The following is an 18,937-nucleotide window of genomic DNA, read 5'->3' on the forward strand; positions in this document are numbered from 1 at the left end:
GGACGACCCAGAGGGATGGTATGGGGAGCGAGGAGGGAGGAGGGTTCAGGATGGGGAACACATGTATACCTGTGGCGGATTCATTTTGATATTTGGCAAAACTAATACAATTATGTAAAGTTTAAAAATAAAATAAAATTAATTAAAAAAAAAAACAACAACAAAGTAACATGTCATTTTACCTCTTTGAGTCTCAGCTTCCTGTCTATAAAATGAGAATGCATCTACCCTGTCAATGTCATAGGGCTGTATGAGATTTGAGACAAACCTAAGGGACTAAAGAATGTTCTACTGTGACCTTCACATGTCCTTGTCTCTGGCAGTTATTTCTTCCCAACCTCTTATACATGATCTCAGATCCTAATTTCTGCCCCTTTTGATAAAACCCAGACTGTCCAAACAATGGATGCTAATCTACATAACCAATTTACACCTCTTCCAAGAAGTGCCTTTACCAAAACTAGCTGAACTTCAGCTGACACTCCTGCCAAAGCCCTATAAAAATTCTGCCTCCCTTCCCTGAGTTCACACAGTTTCTTTAGAGACTTATGTCTGGCAATTTTGAATACAGGCTTATGCTAATAACTCCCTGGTTGATTTTCTTCCTGGGAGAAGAAAATGGCATAACATAGCAGTGGTTTTTAAATGCCAATCCATGGGCCAGCTGCTTTAGAGTTCTTTGGAGAGATTTTGAGAAATAATACTAATGGGCTCCTCTCACACTTTCTGTGGTGTCTGGCCAGGAAATGATCCTGTTAAAGCTCTTCAGATGATTCTGAAACAAAGTAAGTTTGCTCCCACATGAAGACAAAAGTTTTGCAAAGCCATAAAGGGCTAACGAAATACAAGACAGTGAGAGATCTATCGGTTGGTAGTTTGCTTCGTCTGAACTGTGGAATGATTCTCTTAGAAGTTAAAATCCCATACACATTATTTCTTCATTGATATAACCACCCGATCTCTGAGAATGGAAACCCCCTTGAGACTGAATGTAGAACAGACATTTCTGTGCTGCACAAGGACCATCTTGCATCTTGCACTAAAATAATTAACAGGGAGATGTTCTCCTAAAAAACAGGGAGCTAATATCCCAGCGGGTCATATGCTTGAAGTTATTTTCAGCAGAGAATAAAGGTGAGCCAATTCCTCTTTCATTTGGTTTCCCTCTGTCGTTGGCGTGGGCCTTTATATTCCTCGCCTCAGTCAGAAATCCACAAATCAGGGACTGAACTTGACATTCTTAACATTAGAGCTTAACCAACAGAGCTAAATGGCCAAAACTGATCTATCATAGCTTAAAATAAAAACCAGTACACCTGACAGAATGCCGGCGTATCTATCAATGTATCCAGAAGCTAAAAAGTATAACTTGCTGCTGTTCATCGCCTAAATATATAAGGAGGAAACTGAACAGGAAGTGGCCTCCAAACAATAACTTCAATATTTTATGAAGCCCTGAGATATTTATCAAAGCATAAAATTAAAATATAACTTCTTGAATTATTAAACGGAAAGGAACATGACAAAAAATTGTTGCTCATTTGAGAGAAAAGAAAACAACATGCAGCTTATTAAATTTAATTGCTGCTGGAAGAATTTGAATAAGAAATGAACTGCGTCTATTAGCTTCAAGTTATTCATTTGGTTTTCAAGGTCACCTGCAAGAAATAGGAAAGTCTAAAGCTTCAGCAAAGGCAAGGGCGATAGGGCTTTACCTGTCATGGCCTGCTGGTCATCCACCGTTAACTTTAAACTTTTTCCTCGGCGAACCACACGCACTGTGTGCCATTCGTTATCATTGAGGTTATAGCCAGCAAAAAGGGTCTCGGGACCTTTGCCTGTAGAATATGCCAAACAGTCATTATGGACACTCAGAATCAGTCGAGCAAATGAACCTCACAGAGAGTGAGAGAAAGAGACAAAGAAAGGGGGGAAGCAAGGGAGAGGGAGGAGAGAGAAAGGAATGAAAGAAAGAGGAGAGAAAAAGACAGAGGGAGGAGAGACTGGCTGGATCAATTCTCAAGCCCATTAGAGTCACAGCAAGCAAGGAAAATTACCAGTTAATAGATATTCAGGTGTAACAGTTTAAGAAGAATCTTTAACATTATGCATCAATCAAAGACAAACAAATGCACCTGTTGTCATAAATAGGCACACTCAACACAGCAATGCTCCCAAATTTGCACAAACTTTTCCCTCTCTCAGAAATTTTCTTGTTTTGCACTATCTCTTTTTTCCTTTTTTTTTTTGGCTAATGAAGTAGATAGCAGTCATAAGACATCTTCTGACCTTGGGGAGAGATCTGACCTTAGGCCATTATCTAACAATTTTCAATGAATGGCACCTGGTTGATTAGGCCCTGGCAAGGAGGTTGCTCTGGGTATTAGATTGTGTGATGACTGCTCTTTGCACTTATTATCATGTACCTTCAATATTCACCAGGCTTTTAAATTTCTGGAATGTGTCTGAGAACTAGTGAAGGCCCAGAGAGTGGGTATAGGTAAAAGTACTGACTCTTAAGAAGTGAAGAAAGTCAAGAAAAACACTGTCCATAAAGGGCCAACTGTTGAGTGGGAGGGGAAAAAATGATTAAGCAGTGGTACGAGGAAGTGATTTCCAGCTAAGGACCAAAGGAAAAAGAGCCAGAAGTGTAAGCAACTGGAAAAGTAATTGCAAGCGAACCTATGTAAACTTGTGCAAGTTGAATTTAAGTTGGCTTAGGAGAAGGAAATGGCAACCCACTCCAGTGTTCTTGCCTAGAGAATCCCAGGGACAGAGGAGCCTGGTGGGCTGCCATCTATGGGGTCGCACAGAGTCGGATACGACTGAATCGACTTAGCAGCAGCAGCAGCGGCAGGACAGAGACTATATTAGAAAGTATCTGTTGACGTTATTGAAATGACAAATTAAACAAATGTCTCTCTTACACATAAAAACAAAGGTAGGGAAAAAAAGAACTTTTAATAGAACTGAAAATGTTTTATTAAAAATAAGCCTTGCTAATAATCTGATATTTTGATTCATTTTAAAAAATCATGAAGTTTTTAATGATACATCTTTTGGTGATGGATTCCCCCCCACCCTTTTTTTTAACGTACTGACATTTCTTGGTAAACTAAAATGACTAAAGACATGACATTTAATTATACGACTTTCAGTTGATTCAGGATCAGGGTGGGGTTCACAATTTCTTCCACCAAATTCTACCAGACAATCTAGCCAATGTCCAAAGATCATAGGATGGTGTATGAAAATACCAAGAAGAAGGAGAGAGAAAAGAAAGAAAAATAAATTAGGGAACTAAGTACTAGAAGAAACCTAAGCAGTCTGTCCAACAAAAAATCACTGCTTTAATACTGCAGACTACTATACTGATTTCTCTCTTAGAATGTTATTGATGAAACAAGTTCTGTCTTCCTTGTTTGAGGTTTCTTTGAGGCTTAAACTGAGCCAGTGATATAAGTTAAATTTTGCAGGATGAATTGCCTCCTGTCTTGGGTTTCCCTGGTGGCTCAGATGGTAAAGAATTCACCTATAATGCAGGAGACCTGGGTTCAATTGCTGGGTCGGGAAGATCCCCTGGAGAAGGGAATGGCTACCCATTCCAGCATTCTGGCCTGGAGAATTCCATGGACAGAGGAGCCTGATGGGCTACAGTCCACGGAGTTGCAAAGAGTTGGACACAACTGAGCGACTAACACTTTCAATTTTAAACAGAACCATCATTAACATTAGTAAGCATTTCTTTTGTTTCTTTAGAGAAGTTAAATCGCATCTGGACACACAAATAAAAACTAGTTTAGATAGAAGAGTTTAGAGAGATTGATCATTAAATAACTAGAGGAAGCCTGTTCAACAGCTGCAGTTCAACAACTGCAAAAATGCTTTGAGACCAAATGTTGAAAGCAAGTCCCAGGATCAAAGGAACTCTTTCTAGTTTCAACAGTGAAGTGTTTAATAACTGCAGAATCTTAGCATCCTACTGGCAGCAAGGGCCATTCTGAGTTTTGATCTTTGAAAAGAGAATATATCATTTTTAAAGCTATTTTTATAGGGTAGATCTTATTTCTCTTAGAAATGTGTGCTTTTGAAGCAGTCTCACTCCCATTCTCTTAATTTAAGTGTTTTGTCAAGAAAAAGAAGCATAGGGGTGATATCATCATTATACCCCATTCTGGGCTTGATCTTGCGGTGAAATCATAAAGCTTTATCCATGAAACAATAATTTCCATAACAACAGGCACAAAATCCAATTAAAAATAACCCTTTGGTTCATGAAAATCTCTGTGGACCAACTTCAAGCTCCTTCCCTGCATTATTAAAAATGTGAAGAAATTGATTTTGGAAGAGGCTTTTTTTAAATGCACTTAATATTCTCAGTTTAAAACAATGTTATTTATGTGACATGAAGTGTCATGGAAAGTAAACTGGACAGGGAATTAAGGATTTCGGTTGCTGGTCCTTATTTGCTACTGAGAAGGAAATTGGGTCCTGGTAAATGTTTGTTATGTACCAGGCACTTTATTAACTTATTTCATCTTTACCTTATTATCATTTTGCTGGCATGAAACCGAAGGCCTAGAAAGCTAAAACAACTCAGCCCAAGGTCACATAGCTAAAATGTGATAGACATGTCTTCTCTCCTAGGTCTGACCTAGGATAATTTATCCTCTGTTGAAATTTTGAATTTCAGAATCATTTGTCCCTACGGCAGAATTATAGTCATTCATACCATTAGTGATCTGAATTCCTTTTAAAATTTCTTTTTCCTTTTAGGATATCAAAACATATCTCATTGATTCTAACCTTTCTCCCAGCATCAATGTGTGAGCTAGGGAGGGAATAGTCACAAAACTGTGGCAGTGGTTAATTATTATTTTTAAATGGTGGAATTATTTTTTTTCCACCTGTAATCTCACATAAAGAATATAAAAATCACATAAAGGGGAAGTTGCTATTCTGTTAAAGAGGCAGGCCAACTTGTCCCCTAAGGCATCACCCAGAAGCCCTGGACTCTGCAGAACCCTCTGGGGTTGAGGGGGAGGCGGCGGGGGGAGACACTCATTTCTTTCTTTAGGAAAATGATGAGCTTATTAGAAAACTCCAGCAAAGGCTTTTAAAAATCATTTGCAAGTAACTTTTTCTTTTCAAAGTTAGATTAAGAAAAAAGATTTTTCACTGAATTAAAAAAAAAACAATTTTTCTAGAACATCATTTATTACAGTACCAAGGTCCACAGTTATTCAAAGCTACTTTTTAGTCTACCTACATTATCAACTCTTTAACATGCATTTTCAATACTCTTTCTAACTGCAAAGTCCAAATTCATAAACTCTTTCCTGAAGATTTTATAAGCTATTTCCTCTTATATCATGTGAGTTATAGAACTGACTGCCTTTCCTTATCTCTTTCTATTCATCATAAAGTCAAGATTCAGGGTATATGCTTACTTTCAGCAACTTGATTCTTTCTTTTCTTAAAAAAACAAAAAAACTGAATATTGACCTTTTTCCCTAATTAATCATTTAAGTTATTTTTGCTAATCACTTTATATTCTATTTGAAAGTATTTTGTCATAAATCAATAATGAATTTATTTAATGAAGAAAAGAATAGCTTCACATGGATGTAGAAATAACTAATTCAACTCTCCCATTTTATAGATAGCTCCATGGGAGGTTAGTTGACATGTATGTATACAACATCACTGATCATTTCAGATATTATTGCAAATGTATTTTAAATTTATTTTAATATTTGTTTCATATTATTTCATGAATATTTCAAATTTACTTCATATTCAAGATGTATATAATAGCAATTTTGGATACTTTTTGTAAGAAAGCTTTCTGTGCAAATGTCCTGTGAAGTATATTCATTAGTTTTTTTTTTTTAATGTAGGGGGGAAAATAACATTAAAGGACAATAGTGAAGATTAAAACAAAGCTAAGAAGTCTAGGAAGCAATGTGATTAAGGATGTCTAGTAGACTATAATGACAGCTGTCCCTAGAGTTGAAAGTTAGATGTAGCTTGAGAAAATCAAACCCAGACCTACTATATTTTGATTTTTGATACTGGATGCTTGGGACTGGTGCATTGGGACGACCCAGAGGGATGGTATGGGGAGCGAGGAGGGAGGAGGGTTCAGGATGGGGAACACATGTATACCTGTGGCGGATTCATTTTGATATATGGCAAAACCAATACAATATTGTAAAGTTAAAAAATAAAATAAAATTAAAAAAAAAAAGTCAAAGAAACAGATCAAAAAAAAAAAAAAAGAATTAGTGAAATGGGGGGGAGATATAATAGTCTAACTCAAGGAACAAACTAATAGCTTAAAACACAAAAAGAAGATAAAGGTAGTTGGTCATTATTTACAACAGAAGATGCACAATAAAAATAAAACCTCTTTTGGAAAAAAAAAAGTTCCAGACTTGAGGGCTGCAAAGGTTAGACTCATTGCATACCCTTTAGGTAGCTATTTCCTTCCACTGGTATTTTTTAAAGATGCTAACTACATAAATGGATCATCCGTATGAGGTACCCATTTCTCACTATAGTTCAAACTAGTTGGTTCTAGATATCCTTTTTGTTGCCTTAAACAGTAAATGTAAGTGATTTCTATACGTAACAACCTAGAAATTTGAGAAGCTAATCTGTTTTATCAATTAAGCTATTTAAATATGGGGATTTGAATAAGTATTTCTGCAAAGCCACAACCCAGCAAACTGCATAGATGATGGGCAGGTAGGAATTCATTTAGTTTGCCTTCTAGAAATGATCTATCTTCATTTTATTAAGAATAGGTTGTGCCTTTTCAGCCACAGCTATGTGGGCTAAAAATGGGCATCACATGAAAGTGGGGTTTCTACAGTACTTCTATAAACAATAACAAAAAAATTCACATTGCCTTAGGGATATAAATTGGTTCTGTCTTTATACGTAACTCTTTTTTTAGATCATTAAATTGCCTATAGCACCCAGCAATTGAATTAGAAGTTATTACAGCACCATACATCTTAGAATTATGAAATTTTGAAACTGAATGATCCATGTTATAGAGAAGGCAATGGCATCCCACCCCAGTACTCTTGCCTGGAAAATCCCATGTACGGAGGAGCCTGGTAGGCTGCAGTCCATGGGGTTGCTAAGAGTCGGACACGACTGAGCGACTTCACCGTCACGCATTGGAGAAGGAAATGGAAACCCACTCCAGTATTTTTGCCTGGAGAATCCCAGGGATGGGGGAGCCTGGTGGGCTGCCGTCTATGGGGTCACACATATTTGGACATGCTGAAGCAACTTAGCAGCAGCAGCAGCAGATCCATGTTATATCTGCTGTTTATCTAGTCTCATTTAACTAGTCTTATTCATTCTGGATTATGTGGTTCCCATGTGCTTGTGCTTAGTCACTCAGTCATGTTCAACTCTGCCTATCCATTCTTCAGTGGATCTTCCTGACCCAGGAATCAAACCCAGGTCTCCTGCATCGCAGGTGGATTCTTTACCAGCTGAGCTAGCCTACTAATTTAGTTTAAAAATTATTTTGTGCCAAACACTGATCTCAGCATTGGGAATGTCCCAAGTTAGATTTTCAAGGAGCTTTCTATAACTTACATTCTAGTAGATCTAATAGGGATCAAAATACTTCTGGCAATGGACCAAATGAAGCTCTGGGAGTTGGTGATGGACAGGGAAGTCTGGCGTGCTGCAGTTCATGGGGTTGCAAAGAGTTGGACATGACTGAGCGACTGAACTAAATTGAATGGACCAAACAGTAAATATATTCCACTTTGCCAAATTTGGTTGTCATTGCAATTACTTAACATTGCTATTGTAGTGCAAAAGCAGCCATAGACTATACGTAAACAAATGGATATGGCTTTGTTTCAATAATTATTTGTTTAAACAGTAGGCCAGCTTAGTTCTCAGGTCTTTGTACGAGACACATAAATAAACAGACAAATTCCCTTTTCTTCTGCATCTTCACATTGAGTATTAAAGATATAAGCAATGGAAAAATAGTCATGAGTTTGAGTCCAGAGACCGGAGTTTTAGATTGACTATGGCCATTAACTCCAACATAACATTAATTATTGGAGAAAGAAATCACAACCCACTCTGGTGTTCATAACTGGAAAATACCACGGACAGAGGAGCCTGGTAGGCTACAGGCCATGTGGTCGCCAAAGAGTCAGACACAACTTACCAACTAAACAACAACCTTAATTATTCTAACTTTGTCTAATGCTCCCACAGCTCTTGGTCTGAGTTTTCTTATCAGTAAAACAATGACAATAACAAAAACTAAGAACAATTTTAAAAGGCTGTAAATGGCATAAACCAACTGCAAAGTCCTTCTACTTCTAAAATGTAATTACCTTTCCTGTTCTACAAATTTAGAATAGCAACTTTCATTAAATGCATGACATTTGTGTATGTATATAAAATTAGGTGTCTATGTATATCAAAATTTCCAGGTATTAAGCTTTATTTGGCAGTTGACTTTGAGGACTATTGCCTCCAGTGGGAGGCAGGACCCAGTGGGAAGCTGGAAATAAGCCTTGTCATTGTGACAATAATAGGAAGAGAGAAAAGGCAGGAGAAACAGAAGCAGGAGCCACCGCTGCTGGGTGCCTGAGTCATGGCTCCTGGCAACAGCACTTACACCTGGAAGTGACAGGAGGATGTGTTTCTCAGGTTGTAATTATGACACCTTCAGCCTGCTATTCGACTTTGCCATTAGTTTCTGGTTTTAAAATAATTACTTTAAAAAATAATCAGATTGCTCCTTGAAGGACCAACAGAAATGAAAGAAGAGTCATTCTTATTAAATGTTTCTGTTTTATCTTTCTCAATTTTTATACTGGGCTGGGAGCAGAATTTTTTGTTTTTATTTCCACATGAATCAGTTAGGAAAGCTGATTAAAATTAGAAACATATAAATGGCACTGTCAGATTAAGATTTTTTTTTTTTTTTGCAATATACTAGCCTTACAAGAGGAAGGACCAATTAAATGATTTCTGAGCCTAGTAAAGACATGCAACTCTTGTTCAAAATGTAGTATTTCAGAACAGTGATAGCTAAGTATTTACCCAAAAACAGGCCCTTCTAAACACAGAGCCCTGAGTAACTGCACAAATTGCATGCTGTTTGAGCCACCCCTAAAGAGGAGTTGAAGTTTTGTGCTTATTTATTTTTAAAGTTTTCTTTTAGTTAGCTCTACATTCAGGAATATGCAGACAAGACTGCATTTATCAACATAAGAGGTGAGTTACATCACCCTCCCCAGTTTGTGAGCCCTTAATGGCAAAGCCTCTGGGGTATCAGAAAGGCTGTCTGTCTCAGAGCTGTCTTGTTGGCCAGGTCTGGTGCCAGTCATGACCTGGATAGACCAATCATCCACACAGCTGTAAGGCTGATGTACCAGCCCAGTCATCTAACTCTTCCTCTTCTCTAATCCTCCTCAAGTTCTCCTCAATTTAGCTGATCCTTGAGAACTATTGAGAATGTTTTTGTATTGTCGTTTACTATATAGGAAAAGAGACATTTATAGACTCCTAAGGACAGATACATTTCTTTATACTAAAACTATTACAAATATTCCTCCCTAACTAAAAAGTGTGCTCTGTGTGTGTGCTGTGCTGTGCTAAGACACTTCAGTCGCGTCTGATTCTTTGTGACTCTATGGACTGTAGCCGACAGGCTCCTCTGTCCGTGGGATCTCCAAGCAAGAATTCTGGAGTGAGTTACCACGCCCTCCTCCACCAGGGGATCTCCTGATCCGGGGATCAAACGGGTGGGCGTCTCTGATATCTCCTGCATTGGCAGGTGAGTTCTCTACCACTGGTGCCACCTGGGAAGCCCAACTAAAAAGTACTTTGAGCAAATAAAATAAAATTAGACATTAAACTTGGTTCAAAAATGAACAGTAACAACAGAAGAAAGGCATTTTGTAAACTTTATAAAACCACTGGAGAAATGAAGTAGTCCCACACTAATCAATTTCACTGTATTTACTTTGGGTAGATTGCTATTTAAGTCTTTTCTTTCTTTTAAACTTTCTACAATGTGTATATCTTGGTCTGGTGCATGTGTTTTAGATTCACAGATCCTCTGAACTTTTATCCTAGTTCCATGAGTTACTAGCTATGCGATCCTGGTAAATTATATAAATTCTCTGTGTCTCAGGATTCTTATCTCTAAAATAAGCTAACAATAGAGCCATTTTACAGTATAAATTTAAGGCATTTTAATTATTTAAAACAATGCCTAGTGCATGGAACACCTTCGTTTTTAATGATAATAATATCATCAGTATCATATTGTCACTATTGTTATTCTCCCTTCGTTGTTGTTGTTGAGTCACTAAGTCATGTCAACTCTTTGTGACCCCATGTGGACTGTAGCCCACCAGGCTCCCCTGTCCATTGGATTTTCCAGGCAAGAATACTGGAGAGGGTTGCCATTTCCTTATCCAGGGCATCTTCCCTACCTAGAGATCAAACCCACGTCTCCTGCAGTGGCAGGCAGATTCTTTACCACTGAGCCACCTGGGCTTAGAACTTCAGGAAAAATACCCTAGGTCCTATTGTTCAGTGCCTTGAATATAAAAGCCATGCTTAATTATTTATTGAATGAATAAATCTGTTTAGATTTTGTGAACTTTTTTTTATGGTGGATTGAATACCTCTTGATATTGAATTAAGCCAAACAGTTAATGAAAAGTAACTCCATTAACTTTTAACACCAATCTTCACTCAGAAGTGTCAAAAATAAGAGTTTCATCCCCTTGTTTCCACATTTGGCAGCATGGAATCTGATAAGTCCAAGAACTGGAAAACTTGGGCTACTCAGTTATCTGGCTAATTATTTAGACAGCTTTTTTGCTTAGTTCCCTTGAAAATAAATTTAATGATGTGTACAGTCTAGGAGAGCAAAATATCCTGAGGCCGGTAGTCAGTAACTTCCAAATACAAAGAGAGTAGTTGGCTTAGGAATGGGGGATTCAAGGCTTAATGAGTATTTAATTATAAGAAAACACAGATCTTGTGTGCAAAGAGGTCTGACCTTGGAGAGCTACTGGAAATACCGTATGGAGACTCCTCTGCCATTTTCCTAACTCATATCAACCCTATTCTATCATCTACAAAATAAACTTTACTATATATAGCTGCCTCCCCTCTTGTTTCATATCTGGCTAGATATCTTAGCTCTAAGCAAATAAATAGACAAGGTTTATAAGAAACATTTAGCCTTTACACACAACTTTGACATTGATTGTACCCATTTATGACAGATCAGGATAAATATCTCTGATGTAAATTATTTTCAATGTAAAAAAACATACATTTTAAGAAATACAATTTACCTTTTAAGAATATAACTACAACACAGTAAAAAATGAACACAAATCATATATTATTAAAATAATGTTTGAAAAGAGCTCTTTTAAAATCTAATCTAGCTCAAGTGACTGGTTTAGGAAGAAGCATAATAAAATAAACCTACTATAATGAAAGGAAAAATCTGGACTGTGACTTTATTTTAAGAAAAAAAGGCCATTTCCAAGAAAAGCTTATCACATTATAGGATAGTCTGCATGTATAAAATTAAGTACTAAACAGTTAATATGATTTTAAGTAAGCATTTTAAACTGAAAATATACTGAGCCTTGGTGTAACATGAGAAGAAAAGGATTATATTGATTTATATTGACAGAAATTTAAACAAATATTATGCAATTCCTATACAATGCCAAACTATCTAAATGAAAACAAAAATGAAAAAGCATACACATATTGAGCATTTTGAAATTTATAAATATTCAATTTGACATCTCATAAACAAAGCCATGAATTGCAATGACAAATGCAAAGATGCTAAAATTAAATAATTTCTCATCCAAATACAGCACTGTTGCAGAATTTATTTTTATGAGAAGATCAAGAAGAATGTACATTTCTGAAAAATTAAAGGAATAATTTAATACTATAATATTATTACTAATACTAATATTATAGTACTATTAACACTATAAGTGTATTTGAATATCATTAAATGTGAGACTGACTTAACAAAATTTTGCTGTCACTCAATACTTTGGGGGTATTCTTGTAAAAACCTCCCAGAATAAGAAGCACATTAGGAAAAAATCAAAATAAAAAGCTAAGTTTCTGTCTTTAAGTTTTTGTTCCTTTTCATTTCACTAGGAAATCACAACAATGCTTGAAAATCTAGCTTTCACTATTTGTGGTAAACATTACAATATCTATTTTTTTAAAAAGCAAATGCATTCTCAGAAATATGATAAAGGATAATATGTCTTTAGGATTTTTGAACTATAGAGTCTCATTTGTTTTGATCCTTTTTTTCTTTTTTTCCTCAGTGAATGCCCCAAAGAAAGCTATGAACAAATGATACATGATAATTCATTCATCTATCATGTAAAAATGAGAATGATAATATAAATTGTTTTCAAAGTATTAATATGATTTCCTGAATTCTCTATTTTGAATTTTATTATTGCAATAACAAATAGAACTAAATTTAATTTTTCTTTTATTGTACTGATAATTAGCCTATTTATCCGGCTAACTTTTAGTCACTAATTTGAGTGCTATGATTCTATTTGACCATTTATTTTAGTAATTGGTAAAATACTGGATTACTCCTTTGTTTGAAGTTGGGACAAAGTCTTCTGAAGTGAACGACACGCCTTACTAAACAGGAGCTATTCTAAGATGGTGCTTGCCCACCTATAGCAATGGCTATTAGCAATTAAATCTTATACCAGATTAATTTGGTTAATCTCAGGAGAGAGCGTTTGGAGGTTCCCTGAAGCTGGTCAGCCAGCTGCTAGAAGAAATGTTATATTTGTGTGCTTGCTCCTTGTCAGTCTTGCTACACTAAGATTACTTTAGTTAGGTTTTCATTTGAGTGAGTTAGTGTCACTGATAATAACTTATACCAGTGCAAAGTATCTTTTCATTTGCAGTTATTCCAATCTAGTTTGTTTTTCAAGATCATTCTCACAGATGCTTCTGATCAGTGTTCATATGATTGCTTTGAGGTCTCTGATGAATCATGATAGAATTTATTTTTGTACATATATGTTTTCTCCCTATTTTATTGTTCTTCAGCTGGCTCAGTGACCTCGATCTGCTTCATATTACTTCAGTATAAAATCTCAAGTAAGCAATGGATCAGATATTTCAGTGCTGCATGCTATATTTACAAACTGGACATATTGATATTTTTTTCAGTATATTATTAAAGTAAAAAAAAAAACTGTTGCAAAACATTTGCACACCATGACCCTATATTTTTAAAGAAACACATATAACATATTTATTTCAATAGTATCATGCATAAAATATTTCAAGTCTTATATTTAGACTGACCTCCTGGGAAGGGTGATGGGAGGGTGAAGAATACTCACAACTGTATGAATGATGCATTCAAAGAACAATCCAATACTAAGTACAATGAAAGTAACAGTAATTGAAATGTTCTTAGAATTTCTTACTTTACCTTTGGGAAATGGTTTTCATAATGTACTTCTTACCCATCTTGCTCTTTGTTCCCATTGGTCACAAGTAAGAGAAATGGATAAGATCTCTGAGCAACCTGAACATTTCAATCTCCAACTTTTTTATGGTTCCATGCATTTCCCCCTGATTTAAAGAGCCTTGCTCACTTGACTTACGTACCATTTGTCAGTAATGTGTTGAAGAAATTATAATCCTTAAGGGTATTTCATGGTTAAAGTCAAAACACTGTTAATCAGACAGCCTGAAGAAGAGATGCTTGTGGGGAAAGCCCACTGCTCCTGCATTACCCTGGATGTGCGTATCTGAGTCTGTGGCCCCCTTCTCTGTGGACACTACATTGGATGACCAGTGGGCATCTTCCCCCAAAGTTAAAGTCTGGTCAGTGGCTTATGAGGTGACATGACTTGAAAGCTCTGCTCAACAGAGCAAGGATAAGTAATGAATCCACTAGATTCTCTTTCTAGGGGAGTTTGAATACATAGCATACATTTAGTCAACAGTTTAAGGAGCATCAAAACAAAACAAAACAAAACAAAAAAAAACATGCACAGGAGGAGGCAGTAGACAAATAACCATGATCCAGGAGACACCATGGTAAGCAGAAGACACAAAAAAGTAGAAGCTATGACCAAGCAGAAGCAAGTGAGTAGAGAAGAGAGGAAACCAAACAAAGCTCAGCTTGAAGGCTTATATTAATCATGTCTGATATATGGTTAAGTGGACAAAACGTCTTTTAAATTATGCATCCACTTTAGCAGTTAGCAGATACATAATTTCTATCTAGCGACTAAACGAGGAACTGAAATCCATGGTTATATTATTTGTTTCCATATTTTCTGATAGGTAAGTAACTGATGAAGTGTAAATTGTTAATGGCTTTGAGAAAGATTAGGAAGGCAAAACTTCTTGAAAAATTGCAATATATTTGTTAAATTGCAATATATTCATATATAAAATATTAATATATTCTACAAGTCTACACTTGTACAATGAGTTATTTGTGTGGCACTATGTATCATCATTGAACATTAAGGCTGTCCTAAGGATTAGAGGCTATTTTAAACAGAAGTTTTGAGCACTTTTTAGTCTTTCTGAGCCTTTAGGATTAACTGTCTATGAACCTGAATTATAGAGGCACATAAGTACAAAAGTATGCTCCAAATATAAACAAACAAACAATTATTGTTTTCTTTAAAATAAATGAACTTCTAATCATATATCTCACAATGAGACTGGCTAGATTAAAAAAAAAAAACAAACCTTAATAGTAGCTGCTGCTGCTGTTGCTGCTAAGTCGCTTCAGTCGTGTCCGACTCTGTGCGACCCCATAGACGGCACCCACCAGGCTCCCCCGTCCCTGGGATTCTCCAGGCAAGAACACTGGAGTGGGTTGCCATTTCCTTCTCCAATGCATGAACGTGAAAAGTGAAAGTGAAGTCACTCAGTCGTGTCCGACTCTAGCGACTCCATGGACTGCAGCCTACCAGGTCCCTCTGTCCATGGGATTTTCTAGGCAAAAGTACTGGAGTGGGGTGCCATTCAATGTCTAATTCATATTTTCACCTTCAATTTTTTGGATCAATGATAGCTTGTTAAAATGCTACCTCCCTATCAACAAACAAACAAAAACAATGCCAAACTCTAACCTATGAAGGAAATGGCAAATGTTTTAGAAATCAACTCTCTAATAGCACAATAGGAACCTGTGATCAACAAATTGTGGTCTCACAATTTGTGACATTTTGTGGTAGAAAAGAAAATTTCCTTTTCCCAGAAGCCAAGGGAAATATCAAGTTCAGAATTTTTCTTCTGAAACATTATAGGCTTTTCTGACAATTTCTACTGTGGCCATAGTTACAATGGTAACTTTCAACAATGAAAGAGAATTTGATGAATTTGGTTAACACAAATCTGGAATTCTGCATTTCTTTGAGCACAGCCATTTGCCATCGTAATAAGGAGATGTTCAACTGACTAAATTAATAACTGAGACTGATTTCATATGAATTCTTAACCTGCACCAAAACAGCAATCTTTTAAAACACTGAAGCATTTTATATTTGCATGTAAGCAATAAGCCAATTAACTGTTCACTAAAATAGACCCAAGTCTTCTACTTACCAAGCTTTCATACGATGATTTTGCACAATCTATGTAGTCATTAAATGTGCATTCTTTATGATTCTCTTAATATTAAGAGTGGGTAATTCAAATGGGCTTTCCTTAAATTTTATTCCAATTTTGATATTTTTCTAAAGACACTGCCTACACAATGGGCCTTAAGAAAAAGACTCAGCTTTTGCTTCTTTATTTGTTTTTCATCAGAAATCTATGGTCTCTTTATTTTATATGTAAATTCTCTTATATTTTTGTTGAAAATCATTCATAAACATTCTTTTCCTTTCCTTCATATATACTTTAAGCTTTAAAAATGACAGCAATGAAAAACAAACCAAAAAAACTGCCCTTTTCTGTATGTATATATTTATCTTCCTTTGTTCCTTGAGATGGAGAAGACAATGGCACCCCACTCCAGTACTCTTGCCTGGAGAATCCCATGGATGGAGGAGCCTGGTAGGCTGCAGTCCATGAGGTCTCTGGGAGTCGGACACGACTGAGCAACTTCACTTTCACTTTTATGCATTGGAGAAGGAAATGACAACCCACTCCAGTGCTCTTGCCTGGAGAATCCCAGGGAAGGCGGAGCCTGGTGGGTTGCCGTCTATGGGTTAGCACAGAGTCCGACACGACTGAAGTGACGTAGCGTTCCTTGAGCAGCTCCTATCCTAGGTGGATGGACAGCACCAATCAGTGAGAAGCAGTGATTGATGGAACTCTTGAAATCAAGGATGGTTGTGTGGAGGCAAAGACAGAGGCTCCTTTTGCAGTTCTCTGCTCTTCAGGCACCAGGCAGCTGCTCCGAACTGAATATTTGTTTCATGTTAACAAGAGTCAGCCTCATGAAATTCCCTCATATCTTTTTAAGTAGTCTGCCAAGTGGCAGCCTGATCAAAGCAATCTAATATGGCTTAAGTGCCACTGGTTGACATTTTGCATTCTTTTATTGCTTTCCATTTTTATCTACATAAAAAAAATTAGGATAACTAATATCCAGTTGATCTTTTCATTCTGGTAATAAAATGATAATACAAAGATCTTATTATCCACTCTGGGCATCCATCATAGTACATTTTCCAATAACATATTACTCAGAGCATTTCTTCACTATACCCAAGTCTTGGCCTTAGATTTTCTTTCTTTGCAATCCTTAGACAATGAACTGCCAAAAAAGAAGCTGAACTTCAACCCTTGACACTCTGCCCACATTAACACCATCTCCAATTTTATTATCTCTGTGTCTTAAATAAATCATTTTCTGTAAGAAGCCAAACAAAGTTGGAAGTTCTGCCTACTGGGATATTTTTTTTCACCCCATAGAGCTTTTTATTTTTGTAAGAAAACAAGAAGAAGGAGAACAAGAGAAAACAACATTGGAAATGGAAAAGTAAGATGAGTAAATCTTGGTAGGAAGAAAGAGCAGGTGGGCAGAAGAGATCCATGTATAAGGATTAAATAAACAATAATAAATAAACAAGCAAAATAAACATCAAAGACCATGGTTTTATTAAAATGCATGTTTATGTGAATTCAGAGGTGGCTACAAACCTTCCTGTGGGCAAGAAGGATATTCCATAATTATGTCGTTGACTTGACAAGACAAAAAAAAAAGGGAAAGACAACACTAACAAAAACAAAAATCACAAAATCCTCCTTGCATCTGCTACATATTTAAAGTAGTTATTTATATGACAACTAGGACTCACTTATAGTTGATAGGAGCAAGTTTAGTTTTCAAATTTTCAATATATTTAAACCTTCAAAGATTATAACAGTAACAACTTGTAAGGTTACTAAAAGAAGAGAAAAAAAAAAAACTGAGACTATTAAAACATGCAGTATACCACTACAGATCCCAAATTATCAGAAAAAAAAAAAAAAGAAACACATAGCCTAATGACTTTGGATATATTGATAATTGGGCAGCAAATTTGAAACTGAGACTCTCTTGGTCACTCTATCTCAAGCTACATACTTTGGCAGACAAAGAAAATGCAGGATAAAACCAATGTCATTTCTATTATAATAATACTACAAACTCTACTAATAATACATTTGAGAAAATTTCACAGGGAGTAGAAATTTTCTTTTGTACTCTTTACACTTTTTAAAACACTTAGGTCAATTAACACTATGGGCTAGGGAAGAGACCCTCATACACTCACTTTTCATGCAAATAATTAATGTGTTAGTCACAAAGCACTATTCTGTCTGACTTGGCCTCTTTTAGTAACAACTTAGTATTAGTGTATATCTCTATAGTATATAACTATGTTTGTAAAATCATCTATAACCAGACCTTTTTTCATTAATCAAATAATTGTTCTTTACGTTAAAAGAATGTGACTTTACAGTCCTTTCCCATCTACCTTTATTGAAGTAAGTTTCACTGTCCAGGGAAGACATAATCTGCAGTAAAAGATGGTGGTTCTTTTAGCAACTTCCATATAAAATTATTTTATGATGGTAGATTGTGGTTCTCCATATTGGAATTGACTGAGGAGACAAGAATAATCTGACTATCCTGGATAGATGAGAATGGAGGGCTGTAGATATAATACACTTCTGTGTTTGCCTTCCCTTCCATAAATTTTCAAATACTGACCTAATCTAATACCAAGCTGTAGATAACAAATATATCTTAGCAATGAAATAAGCTGATGGACATCAAAGAACTGAGTCTGGTCTGGGATTGTGTGCAGAGACATTCCATTTGTAATCAGAGAGATCAAATCATACATTTTGACACTGACATGACTGCTATTCACAGAGATGGTTCTTAAAAAAAAAAAAAAAACCCTCTCCCCACATGAAAATAAGCTTTTTATTTTTAAATAAAAATGGGCTATTTCCTTCCATTTAAAAATTCTTGACAGCTCTTCTATTACGGGAGGGAGGGATGGTGGCAACAAAGGGTTTGACAGAGATGGTTCCTGAAATTCAAATCAGCCTTTTCTCAAAAGAACCTTAACAAAAGACTTTGCTCTGCCTGTCTGTGGAAGAGAGCATCGCTGCATCTAAACTACTGATACCGGAAGGGCTGAAAAAGAAATATATCTGCCACCTTGCAGTCCTACAGGTCTGAAGACATGCAACGCAGCTAGACCTTCCTCCCTCCTCACCTCATACCTATTCTTCAGTAGCAAAGACTGGAGAATCTGATGATACATGTATTTTCTTTTCCATATGAAGTAACCCCTGCCATAAACTAAGGGAAGGGAGGATTAAAAAGGATGGAGCGATTATAGGAAACAGCAGAGCA

At 36.2% G+C, this 18,937-nt stretch overlaps 1 protein-coding gene across 14 annotated transcripts in view; it reads right to left on the reverse strand.

Annotated features, from left to right (window-relative positions):
- NRXN1 (neurexin 1) overlaps window positions 1–18,937 on the reverse strand; it is a 1,228,156-nt gene that overhangs the window by 635,895 nt on the left and 573,324 nt on the right. For all 14 annotated transcript variants that reach the window (XM_010855914.1, XM_010855913.1, XM_010855911.1 and 11 more), the window contains one exon: window positions 1,716–1,838. In XM_010855914.1, the coding sequence (XP_010854216.1) occupies window positions 1,716–1,838 (123 nt within the window). The remainder of the gene's footprint in view (window positions 1–1,715; window positions 1,839–18,937) is intronic.

Source organism: Bison bison, unplaced genomic scaffold (assembly GCF_000754665.1).
Source record: "Bison bison bison isolate TAMUID 2011002044 unplaced genomic scaffold, Bison_UMD1.0 scf7180017864370, whole genome shotgun sequence".
In the NCBI taxonomy this organism is placed as follows: domain Eukaryota; kingdom Metazoa; phylum Chordata; class Mammalia; order Artiodactyla; family Bovidae; genus Bison; species Bison bison.